The sequence below is a fragment of the Ipomoea triloba genome, chromosome 12, assembly GCF_003576645.1.
Source record: "Ipomoea triloba cultivar NCNSP0323 chromosome 12, ASM357664v1".
Lineage (NCBI taxonomy): Eukaryota > Viridiplantae > Streptophyta > Magnoliopsida > Solanales > Convolvulaceae > Ipomoea > Ipomoea triloba.
In genome coordinates, this window is record NC_044927.1 from 10512115 (window position 1) to 10537205 (window position 25091).

General features: G+C 39.0%; 2 protein-coding genes and 1 non-coding gene across 4 annotated transcripts; 1 reads left to right on the forward strand and 2 right to left on the reverse strand.

The window, feature by feature from the left end:
- Positions 1–8961: 8961 nt before the first annotated feature.
- Positions 8962–12876, reverse strand: LOC116000531. 2 transcript variants are annotated; one of them, XM_031240620.1, is made up of 7 exons: positions 12203–12876; positions 11856–11936; positions 11608–11682; positions 10970–11017; positions 10778–10867; positions 10547–10648; positions 8962–9707 (listed from the first exon to the last, which is right to left on the reverse strand). In XM_031240620.1, exons 1-7 carry the CDS (start codon positions 12770–12772, stop codon positions 9531–9533), a joined length of 1143 nt encoding a protein of 380 aa, XP_031096480.1. In that variant the 5' UTR covers positions 12773–12876; the 3' UTR covers positions 8962–9530. The 2 variants fall into 2 exon arrangements, with proteins under 2 accessions (XP_031096480.1, XP_031096481.1); XM_031240621.1 differs by having other exon boundaries at positions 9565–9707; positions 10547–10599.
- A 5114-nt stretch (positions 12877–17990) lies between these two features.
- LOC115999343 lies at positions 17991–18566 on the reverse strand. The gene has a single exon (XM_031239199.1). It carries the CDS (start codon positions 18564–18566, stop codon positions 17991–17993), a length of 576 nt encoding a protein of 191 aa, XP_031095059.1.
- A 6384-nt stretch (positions 18567–24950) lies between these two features.
- Positions 24951–25024, forward strand: TRNAN-GUU. Its single transcript has one exon. It is a non-coding gene; the product is annotated as a tRNA-Asn (tRNA).
- Positions 25025–25091: the final 67 nt, after the last annotated feature.

Here is a 25091-nt window from a genome sequence, read left to right on the forward strand (position 1 = left end):
TATATATATATATATATATATATATATATATATATATATATATATATATATATATATATATATATATATATCTATATATATAGTAAATTGCACTTTTGGTCCTATGACTATAGGGGTCCTGTTAATTGCAACACTTGACTTTAAAAACTAACAAACTAGTCCTTTAACTATGCATTTTTTAACAGATTAGGTCCTTCCGGCCAAATCACCGGCCAAATTTGGCCGGAAAATCATAAATCATTTTTAATTATTAAATCATGAGGGCAAATAAGTCATTTCATGTCACTTTCTTCTTCATCATTGCCCCCTGCTGGCCGGAAACAATATAAACCATTCTTAGCTTCGGACGGAAACAATGGTCGCCTCTTAGGGTTGAGAATCGCAGTCGGACGGAAACAATCCCACGCATTTATTCCCCACTTCATTACCCCAGTTCCCCATAAACTAACTCAAACAATCCAGCACAAGCAGGTTATAGAAACAGGGCAAACGGAAGTCGCACTAAAGACTGGTTCGAGGAGTCGCAGGAGCACGCCGCCGGTCGAGGACGACAATGAGACAGTGCCAGTGCGCTGCTTGGGATTATAAAGAGCGGCGGAGATGGAATTGAGATCCTCCAAGTCTACTCCAGGAGGTGAGCAAGTGAATGCTCGAAGGAATCAAGTCCAGATCCGCTGCGCCGACGTAGGAGAGTGTGCCGCCGCCGCCGCCGTAGGAGAGTTCAGTTCATTGAAATATATATATATTTGCAGTTGGAAAATTATTGGAGTCGAGTTCATTGAAAATGCTTGTTTGATGATTTGAGATCTAGTAGTGTTGTCTTTGGATTTACAACACTGCTGCGGCAATGGAGCAATGGAGAAATGCTGCGACAATGGAGCAGGTGCAACCTGCAAGGAAGAAGAAGAAGAAATAAAGTGAAATGACCAATTTGCCCTCATAAATAAAATATTTAAAAAGGGTTATGTTTTTCCGGCCAACTTTGGCCGGAAGGACCTAATATGTTAAAAAATGCATAGTTAGTGGACTAATTTGTTAGTTTTTAAAGTCAAGTGTTGCAATTAACAAGAGCCCTATAGTCATAGGACCAAAAGTGCAATTTACTATNTATATATATATATATATATATATATATATATATATATATATATATATATATATATATATATATATATATATCTGTGTGTGTGTGTGTGTGTGTGTGTGTGTGTGTGTGTTCCAAATCAAGTGAGGATCCATCATTAGGTGAAGACCCTGTGGACTAATTCAGATCATCCATTTGGAATGATCTAACGGCTATGAACGCAACTGCACAATAGAGTGAGATGGATGCACAACAATCATAGTATGAATGCACACCAAACTAAGACCGAATGCACAACAAACTAGGACCGAATGCACAACAAACTAAGAAAGAATGCACAACCAATTGAGAACGAATGCACAACCAACTAAGTGCAAAAAATTAAATCTATTGCATACAATTAATCACAACAATTGAATTATTTAAATCAAAGGATCAAATAAGTCCACAAGGTCCTCATTTGATCAGTTATATATATATATATATATATATATATATATATATATATATTGGTGCGTGAATTTGCTCAGGAGCGGACATGTAGTTTAATTTGGGATCGGGTCCACCATAAAACAAGTTAGAAAAATAATGTTTTTTTTTTAATTATTGAGAGCGTGGGGCCCAACAGAATATACAAGAATCCCATAAATGGCCCAAGATGGCAGCCCAAGGGACCAATGAATGGATATATATATATATATATATATATATATGAAAAAGCCAAAGCTAAAGTAATAACCAAAATACCAAGAGTCGAACCTAAGACCGCTAAACCACAGGAGTCCTCATGTTTTTTTTTTTTTTTTGTGTGTCCTGAATAGACTAGAACCCCCTATCCCCTACCCCCGCTCTGCCTCATACACATCCAATCCCCAGTCCGCTATGCATGTATAAGGCGCCACGTACTCGCTTACCTCGGCACTCCTCGCACGACCCTAATGCCACGCACGCCTAACCACCTTACCCCACCACCCCTGCCTAAGGCCTCTGCCACTGTCCCCCTTTATCGTTGGCGACTCCGCCACCTCCAACCCGACCACCACGCGTCGGCGCCCGATCCACCCGTCATGGCTAGTCCAGCCCACCCGGTTTAGCTGCCACAAGGCCATGCCCGGTTCGGCTGCCACATGGTCTACTCGGTTCGGCCGCCATAGGGGTTTACCCGATTCGGCTGCCACAGGGTCTACCCGATTTTGCTGCCATGGGATCTACTCGGTTCGGCCGCCACGTCTCACCGTCTAATCCCCGGACCTCGTATAATAGTCAAGTGGGCGAAGCCCAACTCCTAATATTCCATCTCAAGTGCCACACTTCTATTAATCATTGACTAATGATTAAAAGAAGTAGGCATAGGCCCAAGCCCAGTCAACTTCCATATCCCTTGCCCTAGTCAAACTTTCCATCTTTAGTTAACTGAATCCCCTGATCTCTTTCGCTCTTCACTTAACTCCCCTTAAAATTCTCCTCCCTTATTAACATAGGATTATGGAAATCGTTCAAGATCCTCACCTTGACTCCCCCGTAATCCTCCATCCCACGACAACTCTCTTTATCTCGATTTTGATCTCGGCCAAGCCCCCATTGCCGCCACCATGCATGCCTCGTCCAATGCTGCTAATCCCGCTGCCACCACAGCCATGCAAACCACGCCCGTGATCCCAAACTCCATCACCATCACCGCCATGCATACCCCACCGCTGCTCGCCTCCGCTACGCTCCCAACCGCTGTCGTCGATCCCCCACCATCGACCTCACACGGCTACCTCTCACCCCTGTAGCACACGTCCACGCTCCACCCCAAACCGTCGGTGCCTCTCTCCCTTCGGCCGCAAGATTGAGTTTCCCGAAGTTCGCTCAATCACTCTTTTTCGCGCCATCTCCCGACGCCTCTACTGCCATCACCACCCAAGCTAATCCCTTCGCCGCCATCGCCAATACTATCGCCGCCTGACCACACTGGCTCATCCTAGAGGACCCTTGTCACCCCTACTTCGTCGGCTGCTACGGTCACTCCATAAACCGCCCCCGCCGTACACAGGTCAGTACCCCTTATTGTCAATTTAGTAGAGAAAATCCATTCCCCTAGGACTTCCCTTGGTTAATGCTTTCTAGATCCTACTGTGGCTAGAAGTATTACACCTAAACTGTCTAATGCTGAATATGTATCTTTGGATGTATGGTTGAGAGAGGAGGTAAAAATCATTATTCCTACCCTTAAATGATAATATGACTGCACCCCCCCCCACCCCAACTTCACCCCCCGCCTCAACTTAGTGGTCATACACTTTCACTCGATTCAGGTGGGTCTACAATTCCCCCTTTACCCCTTAGTATTTGAATTTTTGAATGTTCATAGTGCCGTGCCATGCTAACTAAACCCCAACGTACACAGGCTCTTTACATGCTTTCTAACTAGATGGCATGAGGTTAAAGTTCCCCGATCCTTGTTATTATTCTTGCATCTATTCCACGTGGGGCAGGCATGCTCTTTCTTGCACCTATACCCTATACTTGGTTACAATTTCCTGACACCCCCATTATCCTTGAAGAGTTTGAAAGAGAAATTTTTTTTTTTTTTTGTAGAGTATACCCCTGGCATTACACAAGTAGGATTCACAAATGCTTGGTGTGCCCATATTAGCCACTTCACACCCTTACCTATCCCGGCCTAGATACCCATCGAGCTCAGATATGCGACGGCAGCCCGTACGACCAAAGGCGTTACCACAATAAAATCCATATCCACCAGCTCAGTACCTGGATGCCTTTCTGTAAGTTTTTTTGGCTTTTTTTTTTTGTACCTTCGTTGTACGCACGCAAGCTGATGAACGCAGGCTTGTAACTAGGCCAAGGTCCTAGTTTTTTTTTTAATCTCTATGTACACACGCCTCCATACCCAAGCATCTGCACATACGTGGGTCGACAATATGTACACACATGTATAACTCACTGTATGTAAAGCCTACCTGACCGCGTATGTTGTTGTGCCTATAGCGCCCCTTATTAGCACCTCGCACATGTATCGCGTGTATAGTACCCATGGGCAAGAAGCTTCTAATCCACCATCAGATGATGACGATATGGGTATCCTACCAGATCCCACCATAAATAGAGAGGCGTCTAGTATAATGGATATGGATGCTGAAGATCCCGTCCGCGAGTCTAAGGGGGATCGGGTTTCGCTACCTAGTGGTCGATGGCCTTCACCGCGTCCTTCTTCCAATCATGACGAGTATGAGCCGCATGATCCTTTGGCGGCCCAAGGTGCCAACGCAACAGCTCCCACGGCGCTGTGGCCTTATAAGCCCAGTTATATAGAGTTAACCCAACAGGGAGTGCAAGATATGGTACTTGCTAGGCACCGATTTTGGATGGATAGTAGCCCCATGGAGGCTCTTAACTCTTACCTGGCAGGAGACGACATGAATGTAAGTATCCTCCACGGATGTTTTGGTTGACCGTCGGCTACGACTAGTTTTTTGTTTTTTGGTAGCTGACCATAGAGGCACTCGGACTACATCATCGACTACAAGAGGCTTCCCGGGAGTACGCAGAGTCTGAGCAGGCGCGCTTGGCGCTAACTGATGATTTGAGTCAATCCGAGGAGCTCTATAGCAGGTTGCACGCTACCCACAACATGTTTCACTTAGACTACATTGTTCTACGCGAGGACTATGGGCATTTTCAAGAAGAGCACCAAGCCCTCCAATCTCAAGTTAGGCAGCAAGAGATCAACCACATTGTTGCTTTGCAGATTGTTGTCTTGGATTGGCGTGGGACCCCTAACTTTGTGCGGGTTGCTGACTCGCATGCCCACTTTGTTACAGGCATGGTTGGCCACTCCTTATATGTCTGGTCAGTCGATGGTCGACGATATGGCAGGTTGGTTCGAGACGCTGTACCAATAGTTTACTGTTCCGCTTTGTATTCAGATCCCTCATAATTGGGTGGTTGAGGGATACAGATGAGAGCCAAGCCCGTATTGTGCGTGAGGGCGAGGCGACGTTCTACATGGAGCAACGACATATGCAGGAGCTTTTATATGCTAAGTTGCGCCACTGCTTTTCTAGCTTTAGCATATCTGGATGGAGACTACCTGTGGTGCTGCTACTTCAGCAACCCTCCATTCCCGTGACACAAGTTTTTTCTTCTAATAGTGGGTATTTGACCACTCTGGAGAGGGCTAGAGCTGGGGTCACAACTTCTGTCGTAGTGCCATCCAACTAGCTTTCGGAGCAGGGCACAGGGGGTAGAGGTGCTGGTGATAGCGTGGACCCCTCGAGTTTGGGCAGCTATACCTATCCCTTTAGGCTCCAACTTATCTAGTTCGGCAAATGGGTCCGATGCGCCTATATCTTAAGTGAGCCAGGAGCTGTCCCGGTCACTCAATTATCTTTTATATTGCTTTTCTTATTTTGCTAGACATATTAGTTTTCACTCCTCCTATTCACGTATATTGCGAATAATTGTCTTCTTCTGGTAAATGGACGTCCTTTTCTTCCTTTGTTTTGCTTGTCCACTTGTGGTTGATTAGTGAATCGATTGGCTACCCTGTAAATAAGGCAGAAGTATAGGTTTCCAAACTCGGGAGTCTTGCTCCCCTGCATATGTTTTTTTTTTTGGTATTTGCACATCGGGTTATGTACCTTTCTTGCATGCCCGGGTGGAAACGCACAATGGCGTGTAAGGTTGCAAGAAAATGATCTTTTTATTCAATGCGAATAAAGGAATATGCATATGTATACATTTGCTTAATTACCTCGTGGGGATTTTTTCTCTGTTTTTGACTTTATTCGGGGTCACTGAAAGAAGCTTTTTAGGTGGTGTGCATTCCAGAGACGGTTGATGGAGTAGCCCTGCATTGTTTCTAGTTTGTAAGAGTTGTCGCGCAGGATCGCAGCTATTCTGTAGGGAGCTTCCCAATTCTTGGCCAGCTTTCCGCCTTGTAGGGGTTGTTTGACTTCTCTTCTACGGAGCACCAGGTCGCCGACCTAGAAGGTCCTTAGCTATACTCGGATGTCATGGTAGCGCTTAGTAGCTCTCTGGTATTCTGTTATGTTTCCTGTAGGCTTGCTCTTTACGTTCCTCTAATAGGTTCGATTCAACTTTCAAGTGTTCGTCATTTGTTTCAGGTTTGTATTGCATCACTCTACCTGATGGTACACTCACCTCAACTGGCACCCTAGCTTCGCAACCGTAGGCGAGAGCGAACAGGGTTTGAATAGCTCACCACTTAGGATTTGGTATGATGGTGCCATCATTGTCACTTTTCGTGCCCAGGTCAGATCGTTCGGGGTGACGCCCTTGGTTTTATACAAGATGATCTCATGCATCCATTCGTCTTGTGCGGGGAGGATAGCCAATATCTCCTCTTTCTAGATGCTTTGGCAATTTACTTCTATGATTTGCGTGATCTGGGAAATGTATTCCAGATTTGCGTCAATACCCTGGGTTAGGCGTGACAAGAGGTCGGCCTCCCAATTCTCCGTTCTCGAGATTTGCTATAATTCCCACATCTCCAGCTCCCCGAGTAGCTGTTGTACTACTTCTTTGTATTGTCTCATTATGTTTTCACGGGTTTCAAAATGATCGTTGACCTACCCCACTACCAGTCGGGAGTCGGATCGGATTTTCATACGGCGCGCTAGTAATGTTTTCGCGAGTTTAAACCTACCAATCAGGGCTTTGTACTCTGCCTCGTTGTTTGACAATTGGAAGTTAAAGCGGAATGCTCAATATACCTTGAAGCCTTCGGGTGATATAAGGACCATGCCTCCCCCAACCTTTCTTACTGGAGGCTCCATCTGTAAACATTTCCCAATCATGCGGGGTGTGTCGTGCCCCCCTACTTTCCATTCCGGCCCATCCTGGGTTGTGCATTTTACTATAAAGTCAGCTAAGGCCTGCCCCTTGATGGTTGTCTAGGGTTTATACTCCAAACTATACTGGGTTAGCTCCACGACCCATTTCACCATTCGTCCCGATGACACAGGATTTCTCAAAACCGACTCGAGAGGCTGGTTAGTTAGGACTATCACGTGATGGGCCTGGAAATAATATACCAATTTGCAAATCGTGCGGATCAGTGTGTAGATTGTCTTCTCTAGGGGGCATACTTGAGGGTTGCTAGCCTTCATTTTCGCTAGAGAGGCACAACCATTATTGTGTGAACCATACTATCAAATAATGTACATTCTATATACAAATAATGTACTTTTAGTATATTAAAAATGTACTTTTTATTCTTATCCACATAGTATTGTATGGACCATAGTCAACACAATAATTTATCATAGAAGCGGGAGCAGACCGCATGTCTCCTCATTTGAGTAGAATGGACATGCATTTTCATGGGCGGAAGGCCCTTTGCTTGGCTAGGCAAGATAGGTAACGTGGGCTAAGGGAAATTAGCCTGTCCTGTGCATATTAATTCCAACACTAATTAAATTTATTTTATTATTCTAACCTAATCTTTACATATATTATAACGAGAAAATATTTGATACACCATTAGTGTATAGATTTTATACAACAATGGTGCACCAAATGTTGCTGCGTCATTAAAATAAAAATTGACATTTAATCAACCCCTTTCTTGCAATAATATATATTTTTTATAATGTATACTATTTACTTATAAAGAATCTTATAACTTAATAAAAGAGTAAACTTACCGAAAAAGTAATCAAACAAAATGGACACGCCACCATTAGATTAAAAGTTCCAGTCTTGTCGAGATGAAATAAAAAGGTCAATATTTACCAATTTTTTTTTTTTGTAAATTACTAAATTTTAATAGTTTATGAACTATTATAATAACATTTATTTACTTTAATAATTTACAAATTATTATAATTAAACGCTATGCTACAAACAAGAAGCTTGACACATCTCCATCATTACTTATTTTTCTGGAATTGAAATCTTTCATCTCTAGCTAGTTTTTTCTGCATCTTCTTAGTGTGACCAATCTAACAACTTGGGCAAATTATTTTGTGGATAAGTTGGGCCTAGATCCAAAAATACACAATTTAAATCTAAGTGTTCACAATTTTTATATACTAAATGTTCATAATTTACATATTTGAATATTCACGATTTTATATACTAAATGTTTACAATTTACATATTGAATGTTCAAAATTTAAATTATGAACATTCTGTGTAAATTGTGAACATTTGATATATAAATTGTGTATTTTGATTAAAGTCCACTTTGCAATGTGGACCGGCATAACCGCATAACTATCAAACAACTTGGATGTGGACCAATTTCTCATTAGTGAACTAGTTGATAAGTTTGATAGCAACAAACTCTTTCATCTCGACAGGACTGGACCTTTTACTCTAATGATGCCATGTCCATTTTTAATGATTGGTATTATGGTAAGGCTCTCCTTATCCCTGCAATACTCTTATTTTAAAAAATTTCACATCACCAGATTTACAATTCTTTTACTATTTTTTTTTTTTTACATTCCTGCTGCAGTAGCAAGTTTGCTAACCATGTAATCATATAAAAAATTGTTTTTCAATGTACCACCTCATCTAGCAAGGGGAAGATTTGGGTGGGATAAGGACATCCTAAATTTACTTTTTTTTTTTTTATTGAGATTTTAAAAATAAGTAAACAATATTATTTTTTAAAAAATTGCAAGAAAGAACTCAGTCAAATGTTAATTTTTATTTTAATTATGTGGTGGGCATTTGGTACACCATTGTTGTATAGAATTTATACATAACGGTGCATCAAATATTCTCATATTAACTATGGAAGAATATGAAAAAAAAAAAAAAANAAAAAAAAAAAAAAACAAAAAAAAAAAGACATGGCAGAATACATATCTATAGTAATAGTAATGAAAAAGATGACAAAAAGTTATAACATGAGTATTTTTTATCAAGAAAATGTATAGTATATTGTAGTGCATGTTCAAGAATTGTTGGAAAGCAATCAGCTTTCTGGTGTGAAAGATATCCTTACTAGTTACATTATGTAAAAGACGTATATATCCCCATTCAACAAGTAAACTGTGGCAAGAATAGGGGACCAGAAGCTCAAGAACACATTACTGTGCAGGTAAATACAATAGGAGTAACCTCAGTCAAGTTGATCAAGAATGCAAACTTGTAACCACAAAATCAAGAGTTTGAATCCCAACCTTTTTGGTTTGAACCGGCCAACTATAGACAACCTAGACTGATTTACCTCCTTGTGGTCCTTTTACGGCTGGTCACAAGGCGAAGTTTACCCAATGCATACCTTTGAGTAGTGGCTGCAGTAAAACAAAACAAAGAATATCTACGGGTTTCCCTCGTTATCCCAAAAATGCAATAAAACAAAATAGGGAATATATTAGAAGGAAAATGAGAGCGATGCGAGCACAAACATAATGTTATTTATATGTGTGTGCATGCATGCAAGGAAACATCAATCTCAAGCATATTATATGAAATCCATAGGATGCTCCCAATCATCGTTTCGTTCTTTGAATTTTTTGCGAGAGGAATTTCTCCTTCTGCGCTTGCCATTGTCGGGTTGAGGATGCTGTGTTTCTTCTAGGTCAGCATAATCTTCCAACTCATCTATAGAGTTCCCTCTATACTGGCCACTCCATAATCCCTATCAAGGATGTTGGATATAACCACAATTCAGCTATGAAGAATTACTCGCATCAAGATGCATGCATTTCTCGATTATCATAATGTTTTCCTTTCGATGAATTTAAACGAAAAACTAGCACCTTTCAGGATTAATATAAAATTTTCTTTTGATGGATTAAATGAAAAACTGGAACAAAGTGGATATATGTTTCAATATATAACCAATACTATAGATATTCATCAATTAGAACAAATGCATCATGTAATTCTCATGTGTTTATTGAAGCATTCAAGGACAGCCCACATGCATTAAGTAACCAAAGGAAAATGTCGAATGCAAGATACCTAAGGGTGTGTTTGGTTCATGGGGTTAGATACAAAGAATGAGAATGAAAGTCATACACATTGTTTGGTTGACAGCTTTTTATAACACAGGTAATCAGGTATAGGATTTGATTATCTCTATAAATACAAAAAATCCATAACCTAATTTAAATCATGTATCGTTCCATTAATTCAGACTTATCCATCCTTCCTTATTTCGTCGCCTCCTCACTCATTCTCCTCACCACACTAACTACTCACTGCATTGCCACTCTTAAGATCAATTGCATTTAATTTTTGTTTTTGGTATTGTTAAAACCTTTATTCCGATTATAGGGTCATACATAACCAAAATCAATATTGGTAATCATTCCAATTCCACCCTACTACCAAACATGCAAAAGACATTCACCAAAACGCATTCCAATTAACAAGTATTTAATTCCATTCCGATTCCGATTCCAATTCCCATGTTCAAATCAAACACACCCTAAGTACACAAATGTTCATAATAAAACACAATATACATCTAACCTTTGTAAGCCTTTGTATGCGTGAGGCTGCAGCTTCTTTGACAACAATGGTATCTGATAAAACAGTCACTACATCTTCAACAAATAATCCATAGGTGCTAACCTAACATGAGAACACATATCATGAAATATATTCAAAAGGAAAATCAAATTTTAAAAACATCGCATGGAACCTCAGTTTGAAGGATTAATAAAAATCATTCTTGAATAATACAGTTACAACTTCACCTACCAAACTTGATGGAATCATTGGTATTCCTAATGAATCAAGCTCAAGTGACTCCACGACCCCAGAGTTAATGTTAAAAGTGTAATCACGCACCTGCAGAAAAAAGTGTAGGACAACCACCATAAAGAAATAAATCGCATTAAGACATTCTTCAGTGTATTCCCGCAAATGTCAAGGATGAAGCTGCAGATTCACCTTTCCAATATTCTGCCGACCTCCTCGTGTTACAACATTGTAACCCACCTAAGAAAGAGCACTCAGCAATGAAATTCACTGAACACAAAAAGCGAAGAGAAACACAGCAACAATGAAGCATGCATTAAAATGAAATCAAGTGGCATGCCTAAGGATAATTGCTCAAAAGTTCTCAGAAATTTATCAAGATCAACATAAAAATTGAATTATGTATATATGCACCATGCTAATTAATGCATAACTACATAGTCCTCATTTCCATCCAAAATCCCCAAGCCATATAATCTACAAAGGGAATATAATGCATAGAAGTATGAATATAAGATTTTGTATAGCTGAGTGTCATAGTGCTGCATGTTCACAAGTCTCTCAAAGCATGATATATTCTTTAAACAACTTTAGTTCTTCCTTCTAATGAGCTTGAATTTTTTCAAGGAAAATGGTAGATGTACTCCGTGGAGTATAAACTCCCACCAAGTGTACAAATTTTATTGGATGAAGAAAAATGAGTGAATAAAAATCATGCCCCACCCCCTTTTATTAAGCAAACAAAGCATGACACATCACTGGGGTAGGAAATGAGAGTAGAAAATGGGAGTACATGTAGAATTACTCTTTTTTCAAATCATTAAACCTACCAATGTCTCAAGCCCAGCTAGTCTGAATTGATTTTCCAGCACAGACTCGTCCTTGATAAGCAGAACATCTCCCACCTTTAACAAAACACATTATCACTGTGTTAAGCGCTAGTATGGCATCATAATAATATGTAAATAACAATACTTCTAGTTGAAAAACGTATGCAAACTTGCCAATTTCAAGAAATTAGTTAATCTGATGATAGAATTATTCTCCTTAGAGACAAAAGGACAGGGGACAAGCCCACCTGTTTGACATCCTCCAGAAGACACCATTCCACTTCTCCAGAGAGTAAGTTTGGCCTCACTTCAATAAGCAAAACAACCCGCTGTAGAAAAGATAACAACAAAGAGGGTATAACACTATGCAACTACAAGTATCCCTAAAAATAGGGTTCAAAGTTCATTGCATGACAGCATGGTTCAAAGTTTCTAACTTTCATTCAGAAGATCTATACAGCTAGTATTTACAAGGCAAACATAAATTAGAAAAGAATAGGGCAGGTAGTCTTCAACCAGTGGCAATCAGTATATTATCTTTACTTACAGAAAATCAGCACATCAAAAGATAAAATGAGGACAACATTGAACTCACGGAATTAATGTCGACCCAGAGCTGAGAAACAAATCCCAAGCTGAGAGCAGAATTAATGGTGATAACTTGTTTGGCAATCATACTGGACCTCCTCATCATTTGCCTCCCGCCTTTCACGCTTCGCTTCTCTAGCTTGGAATCAACATCCCCAGAATCCACTCTACTTCTCACCAATTCTTCATCTTTCACTCGACCCAAGCCATCTTTTCCACTATTCTCCCCATGGAATTCAAGATAACCATCCTCAATCCCATCCCGGGGACTCAAATTCTCGTCTTCATCTTCATCCCTCCGTTCTCTATTCCATTGAATTTCAGTCCTTGCATCCTCTTTAATCCCAAATTCACCGTAGAATCCATACTCATCTGAGTTTAAGGGGCTCGAATTTAGTTTGGCTTTTATACCAGTGTTCGAACTGAGCTTGAGACGGGCGCTGGCATACTGCGCCTTGCTTTTTGAATACCAGAGGAAAGGGACAAATCTTGGTGTTGGTAGAGCATTAAACCCTAGATTACAAGTGGAAATTACAGACGAATGGGAAAGCAAAGCGGAATGAAGGCAATCGCACATGGCGGAAATTCTTGCAAATATGAGAAATAGTTTAGATCAGAAACCGAGTGGTGGAGTTGATTCTTCACTCACCATCGCAGCCATTGCTGTAACTTTCCTAGCATCATCTCATGTTAACTGCTTAAAGAGAAAAATGTCCCTCTTTTATCAAATAATAAGAGTTGCAAGTTAATCCTAAGTGGCAAGTGAGCGCTTTTTGTGGAGAAAAATTTCGCCATTCTAGTGTATACGGTTTGTGAATAAAAGGAAAATAAGATGGCATGGAGTGACTCTCCCATATAAAAGGTCATGAGATCGAGCCTTAGTGAAGGCGTTGTTGACTCTTTGCGCTAACTGCAATAGGTTGACAAAGTATAGATGAACAGATACTACAATGTAATAGAGTCGGTAGCATTTTTTAGCATAGAGTCTATGTTTAGAAATTTTTGAACTTAAATTAGAAGATACCGAATACCTTTGATCCGTTGTTGAAATTTTGAAATCTTGACAAAGAAAATGAGTTAATAAAGGAAGAATGGTGTATTTGATTACTTGATTTATTTATTTCTTTTAAACAAATGAATTTGGTTATATATATATATATATATATATATATATATATATATATATATATATATATATGTATATATATATATGAGAAGGTTTCAATGAGATAACTTGTTTAGGTGAGATCGTGATATCAGATTTTGTGCATCCATCTATTATTTTTGAATGACCATGATTAAATAACTAATATTGGTTAAAATTTATTTAAAGAAGGAGAAGGGGTAAATTAGTAATGTAGGCAATATTTTTTATACGGTTTAAATTGTAATTAATATTATGCCCATATTTGTAGGATAGAACTTAACGTAAAAGTGGTAATATTTGATATTCTAATCAGACATCCTTTGGAAACGCCAAGACCATGGTAACAATGGAGTACCATCTCCGATTGAGAACGCAGGTACGATTGTACTAGCTTTTTTTTCTGTTTAAAAATACTCTGATTGATGGTGGTGTGTGCATTCGAGTGTATACCATTTGCGAACAAATGGAAAAATAAGAGTGTTAAGGGGTGTAAGTGGTTAGAATTTGCATTGAGATCATGGTGTGTGCGCATGATAGTGTAGACTGTAGAGCGTGTGTAAATTGATGGAAAAATAAGAGTGGTAGGGGTGTAAGTGGTCCGAATTTGCATTGACGTCTTGGTGTCTTTAACTTTTTTTTTTTTTTTGTTCCCACTGTGTACAAATAAACTTTGATTGAGGGTGGTGTGTCCATGCGCATGTAGACTGTTTGCAAACTGATGGAAAAATAAGAGTTGTAAGGGGTGTAAGTGGTTAGAATTTGCATCGAGGTCATCGTGTTGTGCATGATAGTGTAGACCGCGTGCAAATTGATGAAAAACTAAGAGTGGTAATGGGTGTAAATGGTCCGAAACTAAGAACCAATCTTAGCCTTATATTTAGGGTATGTTTGGAAAACCAGAAAATGATTTCTGGAAATCATTTTCTGGGCTTCCAGTGTTTGATAAAGAGTGAAAAATGTGAGTCAAAGAAAAATGAATGTTCGGTCAAAGGAAAATACCATCATTTTCTTAGAAAATGACTTCGCTTCTTTTTGCGGGAAGTCACTATTATTCGTTCCATTCCATTTCGAGATTACGTCTCCAATGGAATCAAGTTATAAGCTTTGCCTTTTTTTATGTTTTAATTAAATATCTATAATTATGAACATTGTTTGGTTGATTGATTTGGTTAACATGCGATCAAATGTTTATTGTGCGTCTGCATTTAAGTTATAGCCATCTCCACTTGATTCATATAAGTGTGACTTTACATTTTTCAACATTAATTTGATCTCACTTAACATGAAAACATAAAGCTCACAACCTCACCGAACTTTACTAACCGAATCATGGAGGTTACAAGCCTAACATAACGTCCCGGTCCCTTCCATGTATCACAGTTAACAAAATTCGAATATAATAAAGTAAAATTCGAAAGAACCTTATTCCTTATGTCTTAAATAAGATAAATGTTATCACTACTAAATTATGCATAAATAAAAGTGATCAGCATCAACTATAACAAAATCAAACCTGAATAGATATCTAAGAGTATTAACAACTCGATGTGCCAATTAAACATAAGTCTATACATGTATGACAAAATTAACCGTTATACAAGGACTTGGTCATTATGCCCATCTTTTCAACATGGCCAATGAAGGTTTTGGGTGCCAATCCCTTAGTCAACGGATCCGCAATCATGAGATTGGTGCCAATATGCAGTATTGATACTCTCGGATTTTGTAACTCTTCCTTAACAGACAGAAATTTCAAATACATGTGCTTGTCACCTCTAGTATATATGTCGTTCTTTGAGAAGAAATGTTGTTTATGAAGCAAATATGGTTGTGGGTGTATGGTTTAAAGTTGAGAAAGTTGGAGATGGGATATTTTGTAGATGTGGGCATGTTGCATTGGTAGTCAAAGAGGTAACTAGGAAGCATTCGTTGCCTTTGAGATCGTTGTAGGATATGTTGCGCTTGTGAGGGGATGGGTGGGTTAAGCATTCGGAGATTAACCTCAAGTGGAGGATTTTCTAGAGAGGTAGGTATGTGTAGGGTGGGGTCACGAATCTTAGGAATAAGGGAAGTAGTTGGTGTACCGTGTGCTTCAATGGGTGGTATGGGGTTTTCAGGAAGAAGTGTGGTAATTGGGGTATTGTATGTTTCAATAGATAGTATGTGTTGCGACCATAGAAATCAATAATTGACCGTTAGATTATTTTAGAATTAGTTATTATTTAATTAGAATAATTATAATTAGGATAACTATTTTAAAAATTATTTTAGATTTAGTTTGTTAGGCTTATTTTATTATTTGTATTTATCTTAGTTTGTTAAGATTAATTTTGTATTTATCTATTTGTAGTTTGTTGGGCTTTTAGTTATCTTGGAGATTATAGTCCTACAGTACTAAAACTCTACAACTATAAATAGGGAGACACATTATGAATAAAATTGATTCGAGATAAATTTTTAAGAACGAAAACTGAGATAGTTTTCTCGAGCTCAAGAGAGTTTGGTCATGAGTGATTCATGGAATTCCAGACTTATCAAGTGTGAAACCCCACTTACTAAAAGAAAAATTGCGATTCGTGACGGAAATAATTTCGTCGCAATATAGCGACAGAATTAAATTCTGTTGCAAATTAACGACGGAATCGCGACGGAAAATAATTATGTCGCAAATTTTGGCGCAAATAAAAAATAAAACCCGCGAAAAATTGACGGCAAAAAACTCGGGACCGAATATGCAACCAATTTTAGTTCCATCGCGAAATGGCGACGGAAATGACGACGGAATTTTTCCGTTGCTAAATGTAGCAATTTATTTGAAAATGAATAAATATTGCGACGGAAATAATGACGGAATTTATTTCATCGCAATATTATTTTTATTTTTACTACTAAAACTGCGTTGTTTTTGTTTTGTTTTTTTTTTTTATTAAACCGCGAATCGCGATTTTTCTTGTAGTGACTGGTGACGTCAAACCATTCTCATATCGCTCTATAACCGGGTGTGAGGCGAGAATCAATTCAAAAACCACAAAAACAAGTCTTTACACAACCTAAATTAACCTTTTAATCATATTTCACCTAGCATAATAAATGGTTCTAAAATATTCTTTTAAATAGAGTATGAAGAGAAGATCGGGTCAACCAGGTTCGTATTAGTATGTGTAATGGCAATATAGGGGTGAGTGTTGATTGATAAGATAAAGTTAGATCATTCTTAAAAGGAAAAATAGTTTCATAACAGACAACATCGCAGCTTACCAAAATTTTCTGAGAGTCAAGATCGTATCATATAACATGTAAGCTTTTTGACATGGAGGATAGCCAAGAAAAATGCAACGCTTGGCCCTAGGGTTGAACTTATTAGGATGATATTGTATGGTAGAGGCATAACACAGACAACCAAAAGTACGTAAGGTAGTAAAATCAATGGAACAACCAAAAAGAATTTCAAATGGAGTTTTATTTTGTAAGTTTGGGGTAGGGGTACGGTTGATAATGTAAGTAGCGATTAAAACATAATCACCCCAAAATTTAAGGGTTAGGCTCGCTTAGAAGCGCAAAGCACGTGTTGCATTAAGGAGATAGTGATGCTTGTGTTCGACAACCCCATTTTGTTAAAGTGTCCCAAGACAACTAAGTTGTTGTACAATACCATTTTAAAGTAAGTGTTAGTATCTTAAGTCTAAACCCCACTGATGTAATTAGTTGTTTTATTATGGCAAATTAGTTAAGGTTAAGTCTAGTGTTTGTCAATGTTAAGAGTGGAGACCTGATTGATCAGACTCTACGCCAAAGCATCCGGGATGTATCCGTTGGAAAGAGGTGTGATTACAAGAAAGTCCCTATCATCTGGACACCTCAAAGAGTATCACGGTAATTATATATAAGGATTCAAATACTAAGGATTATCGTGTTGCCTAGGTCAGAGTATTATTTAAAAGATGGTAGATGGTTCAAGAATGACATACAAGAGATTATTGAGTTTGGACTTGAAAAGAAAACCATATATCTCCCCTGCAGCTCTGAAAGATCAACTTTGACTACTTCGTCTTCTCAAGAAAAACAAGTTCTGGAAATTTAAGTTGTTGAACTTGAAAAGGTAAATAATTGATGTTTAATCTGTGGACGAAAAGGCCATGCAGCTGTGGTGCAGTGTAGAGTGAGTCAGCAAGATGGATAACGACAGAGTAGCTCTCGAAGAAGGGGACTTCATTTGACTTCTGACACATGGATCTCCAGCCTCGGCAATCTACTGTAGCCCTAAGTCAGTCGGGTAGATACCTTGTGAGGGATCACTTGGATTAGAACGTTTCTCTTACCTTCTGTACTTTGGGTGTTGAGTATAGTGGATTGTACACACTAATGGTTTTCTTCCAAACGTAGATATTGTTGTATCGAACTAGGTAAACAATATCGTGTGTCAGTTTAGTTTCTACATTTATATTCCGCATTTATTTCTATATATCTGTTGCATAATCTGAGCGATATATCAACCAAGGTTCATAAAAGATAATCTTAGTATAGATAAGGCATAAACCCTATCAGACTTTATAGGATATTTGGATTAGTGAAATTTCATTTCGTATCAGAGCTTTTGAGTCTAAAAAGTGACTTGATCCATAGAGAATATTTAAATTTTAATATAAATTTAAATACCTCTAACCAACACGTCTTCCACAATACCTCTAGGGTATTTGGTAGATTTATCCGCTAGCTGAATGCACATGCGTGTCGATTTAAGAGTTCCAAGGTTCAATTTTCGGTATAACACAAAGGGCATCAAATTAATACTAGCTTCTAAGTCAGCTAAGGCTCTGTTGATAGATGTTCTTCCTATATTACACGGAATGGTGAAGCTTCTCGGATCTTTTAACTTTCGGGGTACACTCTTGTGTAATATAGCGGAGCATTCTTCTCCTAGTACTACCATAGCCGATTCGACTAACTTTTTCTTGTTAGATAAAAGATCTTTAAGGAATTTAGCATACCTTGGCATTTCTCCTAGGGCGTCAATAAACGGCATGTCAATATGCAGCTGGCGTAGCATTTGTAAAAAGTTGTCGTACTTTGCATTGTCGATGTCAGTGCAAAATTTCAGCGAAAATGGAAGTTTTGCTTTCGGTATAGGTGGTGGCTCTTGCATAATCTCTTTTCCTTTCTGAGAGGGTCGCTTCTGCGCTTCTTCCTTTCCGGTTTCTTTTTCATTCTCTCGTTCCTCTTGCATTACTTTGGAAGTCTCATCATTTTCCTTTCTTGGTTCTTCAGTTTGAACAGTTTGAGGGGGGTGGTATAATAGCTTCGGGAAGTGCTCTCTCGCTCCTTAATGTGACAGTGTCCACGTTCGTCTCTCCTTGCACTTGGATCATCTCCATGATTTTGGTGAGAGTACTTTCAACAGTCTGAAGTAGTGAGAGTGTCTCGTGGCGAAGTTTCTGAATCTCTCCAAGCATTTCCTTGGTAATGGTCTCTTTAAGTTTGGCATTCTCTTCCCTCATCTCGCTTATAAAGTCATTTATGCGTTGTTCAAGAGTGTTTTGATCATTTTTAGGTGAAAGAGGTTGGTCCGGAGAAGTGGAGGGATGAAAATCATTCTCAGCTCCATCCACGTTGACATCATGTGTGTAGGTATGGCGTGGATGGCTACTGGAATTCATCCACGCCTCCTTCACGCGTGTGGTTTGCGTGAACGGGCTACTGTGCGGGAAATTTTCAGAATTTTGGTTTGTTGGCTCGTCGGGGTGCATTGGAGGGTAATTTGGAGGTATCTCGTGGGTAGGATATCTTGGTGGTAGGTAATGATGGGTTGCATAAGCTTGTTCATGGTAATAGGACGGTGGTGGATGTATAGGATAATGAAAAGGGGGTGGGTAAGGAAAAGGGTAATGGTGATAGTATTGTGGAGGTGGATACGGTTGATGTGGTGGTTGATAGTAGGGATCTCTTTCATAAGTTGAATGATAATGGTAGGCTTGCTCGTCAGATGAAGGTGGATCCATGTTTGGATAACAGAGAACCTACAATCAAATGTTTCAAACAAATAATCGGAGCACAAGAGGTAGCTCCTTACACGATTTAGCTCAAGTGGTGTGTGGATAGGTGTGAAAGTGGAGGGAATAATAAAACAAAAAGTAAAGGTAAACAAATCAAATAAGTTGTTTAAACAATTCAAGATAGTAAAACTTTAAACTACACCGTTTGCCATCCCCGGCAACGGCGTCATTTTGAAGGTGTAATTTTAAGGGTGAGTGAATGTGTAGTGGAATGTGGTAAAACGAAGAGTCAAGACTCCCCGAGTGTTGTGTCTCTTAAGGATGGCAAATTGGAGAGCACAAGCCTTCTATCTTTCATTGTTTAGGCAACGCAATAGAAAATGATATAGAATGGGGTAAAACATAATATCACGAGTGCAAGGTTGGGTAAACTAAGTAAGAGTTTATTACCGAAATGGTCCCTCGACTATTGCGAAATTACCAATTTGGTCCTCGACAATTTTTCGTGTCCAATTAAGTCCCTCGACTTTGAAAATTTTAACCAATTTGATCCTCTATTACTTTTGCCGTTAAAATCGGGACCAAATTGATAATTTTGCTATAGTTAAGGTACCAAATTGGTAAATTTGCTATAGTCAAGGGACCATTTTAGTGAAAAATTAACTACCAATTTGGTCCCTTGACTATAGAAAAATTACCAATTTGGTCCCTTGACTATAGTAAAATACCAATTTGGTCCCAATTTTAACGGCAAAATAAATGGAGGACCAAATTGGTTAAAATTTTCAAAGTCGAGGGACTTAATTGGGCACGAAAAATTGTCGAGGACCAAATTGGTAATTTCACAATAGTCGAGGGACCATTCTGGTAATAAACTCACTAAGTAATTACTATGAAAGAAAGGCGGATGGAGGCTAGAATCTCATGGGGTTTGCCTCATTTCACACGGGGGAGATTTGGTTTTCCTTGGGATTTGATTGAAGGAGCTCAGAACACATTCCTGAGTGGCGTCACACTCAAGCTCCCAATCCTCAGTCGGTTGGGGAATATTATCAAACACCTTGCCTATGAAGTCCCTCCGGATCTCATCTTCTCAGATTGAGGGCGGGAGATGTGACCAGTGGGCTCTCATCCCTTTGTGATATCTCGCCAAAGGGATGATCCTAGATCCTTGAAGGGATCGGGGCCCTCGATCCAACAAGAACGTCCATAACATACACACAATTTCAATAACCCCAAAGAAATCAAAACTCATTCAACATTTTAGATCATGAACACAAAATCTTCATCCTTCCTAACCCCTATCCTAAAATCTAGCCCTTCAAAGGCCTCATCAACATCATATCTTTCAAAGAGTAGGATATATTCACAAAAGCAAAGTAGAAAGTAATAAACTTTGGGACAAGTAAAGATTCAAGAGAGAAATTCAAAGAGAAATCCAATAATAACAAAGAAAGAGTATACCCAAGGTGAATTGCAAGCAATAAGGATCCAAGATTCTTCTCTCCAAGAAGTCCTCTTCTTCCTCCTACCAATCCTATCTAACCCTAACATAAAAGTGAGAAATGGAAAATTATCCAAAGTCTCCATACTCCAAGCTGAAATGTTCCTTTTATACTAAAACTTCGCGCAGGGTTCTGGTGCTGGTCCACGTGACCTACACGCGTGTGGGAATGCGTGGATGCGTACTGGAATCCGTCCACGCAGGCCACACACGTGAATGGGGGTGTGGACGGGGAATTCCTTGTTCGCGTCTCCTTTGCTGTCTTCGGGTTGGTCTTTGCATGCCCCAAGTTCGGGTTTGTTCCTCTTTTGTCGATCATGTCTTCCTTGGTTAACTTAAATCTCTAATCCTGTGAAAACATACCACGCAAAGCTCTTTTGCAATTGTTAGCATAATAGCATAAAAATACATAGATTGAGTCCTTAAAGCATTCGTTTGGCAATAATCTTCCTTAATTAATCCTAAATAGTTAGGAACTTTTGGCGTCTATCAGCGAGTGGGCTGCCCATTAGCAAAAAGTGGCACAGCCCTGCCTGGCTTGATAGTCGACAATTGACCCCATACACTCTAGCAAATCATCCCTTACCCAACTCAACACTTCACAAGCTGGAAGGAAAGGAACCGCCAAGGAAGGGCCTTAGTGCAAGGGGCCCGATGCCTCAACTAGGGACGAAATGAGGGAACCCATCATGGAGGGAGGCTAAACCCGTTCATGAGTAGCCCATCAATGAGAGTATCGACCATTCTTCGTTCCTCGACGATTAAGGGCCAGCAGTCTAGGTAGGCGACCCTAGACCGAATAACAGCACCTTGGTGGGCTTACAAATCGCCTAGGGAGGTAAGAAAAATATTTCTACGTGAGAAAAAAAAATATTAATGTACTCCCTCTGTCCCATTTTATCTGTCCTACTTACTATTCATTGGTTTAACCAACTTTTTCTTCTTTGTTTATTTTCTTTAGTATTTTTTAATGATTTTTAAATTTGATTTTTTGTGTTTAATATTACTTTTAGTGTAGTTTCTAATAAATTTTGTATACTAATACTAAACTTAATATTATGAAAAATTGGATTAAAAATAACTTTAGTCAAGCCTCGTTAATCGAACTAGACACATAAAATGGGACGGAGGTAGTATATTTTTTGTTGGGGTTGCAGGCTAAGCAAGTTACCAAAAAAACGGACGCGATAGTGGACCTATATATAGTATAAGTGGTCCCAGCGCGAGTTGGAAGCTCTACGGTCTATACATGATACGTGACAATAAACAATAGCATTGAAATGAGCTCGCAGGCTGGATAGGTAGCCTGTGGAGTGCTGGGCCCGCAACACATGTTAGGCGGCCCAAGAGAAACAAAAATATATAGAGAGAAGGGAGAGAAAAAAAAAAGAACGGGCTCGCTCCCGCACTTCGTAAGGGGATCGCTATATAGGCGGACCGTAGGCATCTTCACCCGGCCCAACAGGACACGATCCATAAACCCGGCAAATACCTATCTCCACTTGGGCATGTAGGAAAAGGTACGCAACCCAACATGCAATGTTAAAAAAAAAAGGAAAAAAGTGTGTGGTGCTAGAATGAGGCAGCAGGCAGCCCACACACTTATATGTATTTTCGGGCTAAGGGGATCCCTAAACCTGGCAAATGCATATCTCCACCTGGACATGTAGGGAAAGATACGCAACCCAGCGTGCATTGTCAAAAAAAAAAAAAGAGAGAGAGAGAGAGAAAAGTGTGTGGTGCTAACATGAGGCACTAGGCAGCCCACACACTTATATGTATTTCCGGGCTAAGGGGAAGCGATCCCTAATCCTGGCAAATACATATCTCCACATAGGCATGTAGGGAAAGGTACCCAACTTAGTGTGCATCGACAGAAAAAAAAAATTTGTGTGTGCAGCATGAGGTAGCAAGCAGCCCGCAGCCCGATCCTTGAGTTGGGGATGTATACGTTTCCACCTAGGCCTGCAACGATCGACTTATTATCTATCCCGCTTCTCAGCAGTCGGCATATATCTATCCCACTTCTCAGTGATCGACATGTATCTATCCCGCTTCACAGTGGTCGACATATTATTATCCCACTTATCAACGATCGACGTTTCTTATCTCGCTTTGCTACGGTCAATGAATATCTATCTCGCTCCTCAGCGGTCGACATGCACTATCCCGCTACTAAGCATTCAACTTATTATTGCCCCTCTTATAAGAGGTCAACGCGGTCAATATATCTTATCCCGCTTCGCAGTAGGCGATGAGTTTAAATTCTACGACTTAGTAGTCGACATATTCCGCAACTCGGTGGACCGCTAAGTTACCCCTCGCATTATGGCATCTCAACAAGCCCGCTCGAGGGGAAGGTGGCGAGCATCTCTCTCTTTCTCTTATAGGGTACGTGCCAGAGTAGAGTCATCCTAGCGAACAGCATGTAGGAAAGGCTGTAAGGACCGCGCACTAAGCTTTCCAGAAGAGATGAAGAGCTTTCAGAATAGGAGTCGAGGGGATCATGGCACGTAGATAGTTCGAGGGTGTATATACTTTCTTTACTTGTCAAAGATCACCAAAGAAAGTGGGGGACTTATGATACAGACATGGGACCCCGGGATCCATTTTATTGGGAAAGTCTTGGCCCAACCGGGGTGTCCATCTTTATGGGTGAGGTGTTGGCCCATTAAGAATAATGGGAAGTTATTGGGCTAAAGGAAGAAGGAAGTTTGGAGCAAAATAGTATAAGATGTGCTATTCTTTGATGGATAGCTAAAACTATTCTTTGATGCTTTTTATTTTTCTTGAAATTGTCCTATGCATATATCAACAAGGTCATTTCAATCCCAAATTAGACATTTCCAATCGAGGATGGGGGTTGTTAACAAGAAATAAAAATACTATGTACCTTAGATTAAAAGTGGAGTCCTTTGTGAATACAATATTATAAGGCAATTGTATAACCAAGTAATTCAAGCTCAAAGGCTACCCTACTAAGCCCCGTTCTATGACTAACAAGGAAGTAAATAGAGCTTTGTATAGAAATTATGTTTTGTAATGAAAACACAAGGACTAATACAATTGCAATGAACATCAGCTAATCTACGAAGAGCTCTATATGCAAAAATATGTCATGCTTAAATCTTGGTTCATAGTCCTTTGAAAAAAGACATCTATAAGACTTGAACATAACTCTAAAAGACAACATGCAATCAACCATCTAGAATAATTTTACTACATAAGGAGGTATAAAGTATAAAATATAAACTTAAGATATTAATCTAACCTGCAAATAGAAGAACTATTCAAAGTACTTTTGAGTTTCAAGAGAAATTGTATCTGTGGTTTTAAGAAATTGATTGAAGCATAGGACAAATCCAATAATAAGAGGCATTTTCGTCTACCAAAAGTTACATAAAATTCTTTTATTTTGTACTGAAAAATAAGTTTTCGTCCATCTATATATATTTAACAATTAAAGTAATGCGTCAATAATTTTCATTCACCACCTAAAGGAAAAGTGAAAACAAGAAGCAAAAGTTGGATTATAAATTGTTACATTACGTTCAAAAATATGAATTTTTAATAACCTATGATATAACTTTATTTGAAATTTTTGAGATAATCATATCTCATGCTAGACCCATATATATAATGGGGTTCTCCAATTCTTGTTTAGGTTTAGTCTAGACCAAGATCATTAATTTATATTCTTCTTGGATTTGTTCTTATATGAAACTATAATTTGTGCATAGATAGGACTATAATTTGGTTCGGATCAAATAATCTATTGTTGTAATCGAATTTAAACCTGGTGGTTTAGGTTTAGGGTTGAAAACAAAACCCATAAAATTTGATTTTGGTTACTAAAATATGAATAGTTTCCTTTCAATTTGAAAAAATAAAAATAAAAAAGTTTAAGTATTAAATATATAAATATAATTTGAAATAAAAATATTTATAAATATTATAAATATATAATATATGGTGTGTGTGTGTGTGTATTGATTACGGGGTGATTACTTTATTTTCAACAATCATAGACCTAAACTGGATTGATAATCTTTATTTTCACCAATTATAGACCTAAACCGCTTTAATAATTCATGACACAATAAATAATTAAGTAGCTGGAATAGCTCAGTTGGTTAGAGCGTGTGGCTGTTAACCACAAGGTCGGAGGTTCAAGCCCTCCTTCTAGCGATTTTCAATTTTTTGGCGTCTCCGCTCAGGGCATGGCCGGCATTATACGATTTTGATTGGATATACA

What these genes read in the sequence shown, in the direction of transcription:
- LOC115999343 (XM_031239199.1), bottom strand. Translation starts at nt 18,566, where the DNA reads ATGCAAGAGGAACGAGAGAATGAAAAAGAAACCGGAAAGGAAGAAGCG.
- LOC116000531 (XM_031240620.1), bottom strand. Translation starts at nt 12,772, where the DNA reads ATGTGCGATTGCCTTCATTCCGCTTTGCTTTCCCATTCGTCTGTAATT. An exon ending in TTCTGGAGGATGTCAAACAG is followed by an intron (nt 11,683 to 11,855) that starts GTGGGCTTGTCC and finishes GTTTTGTTAAAG; the next exon opens with GTGGGAGATGTTCTGCTTAT. An exon ending in TAGCTGGGCTTGAGACATTG is followed by an intron (nt 11,018 to 11,607) that starts GTAGGTTTAATG and finishes GCTCTTTCTTAG; the next exon opens with GTGGGTTACAATGTTGTAAC.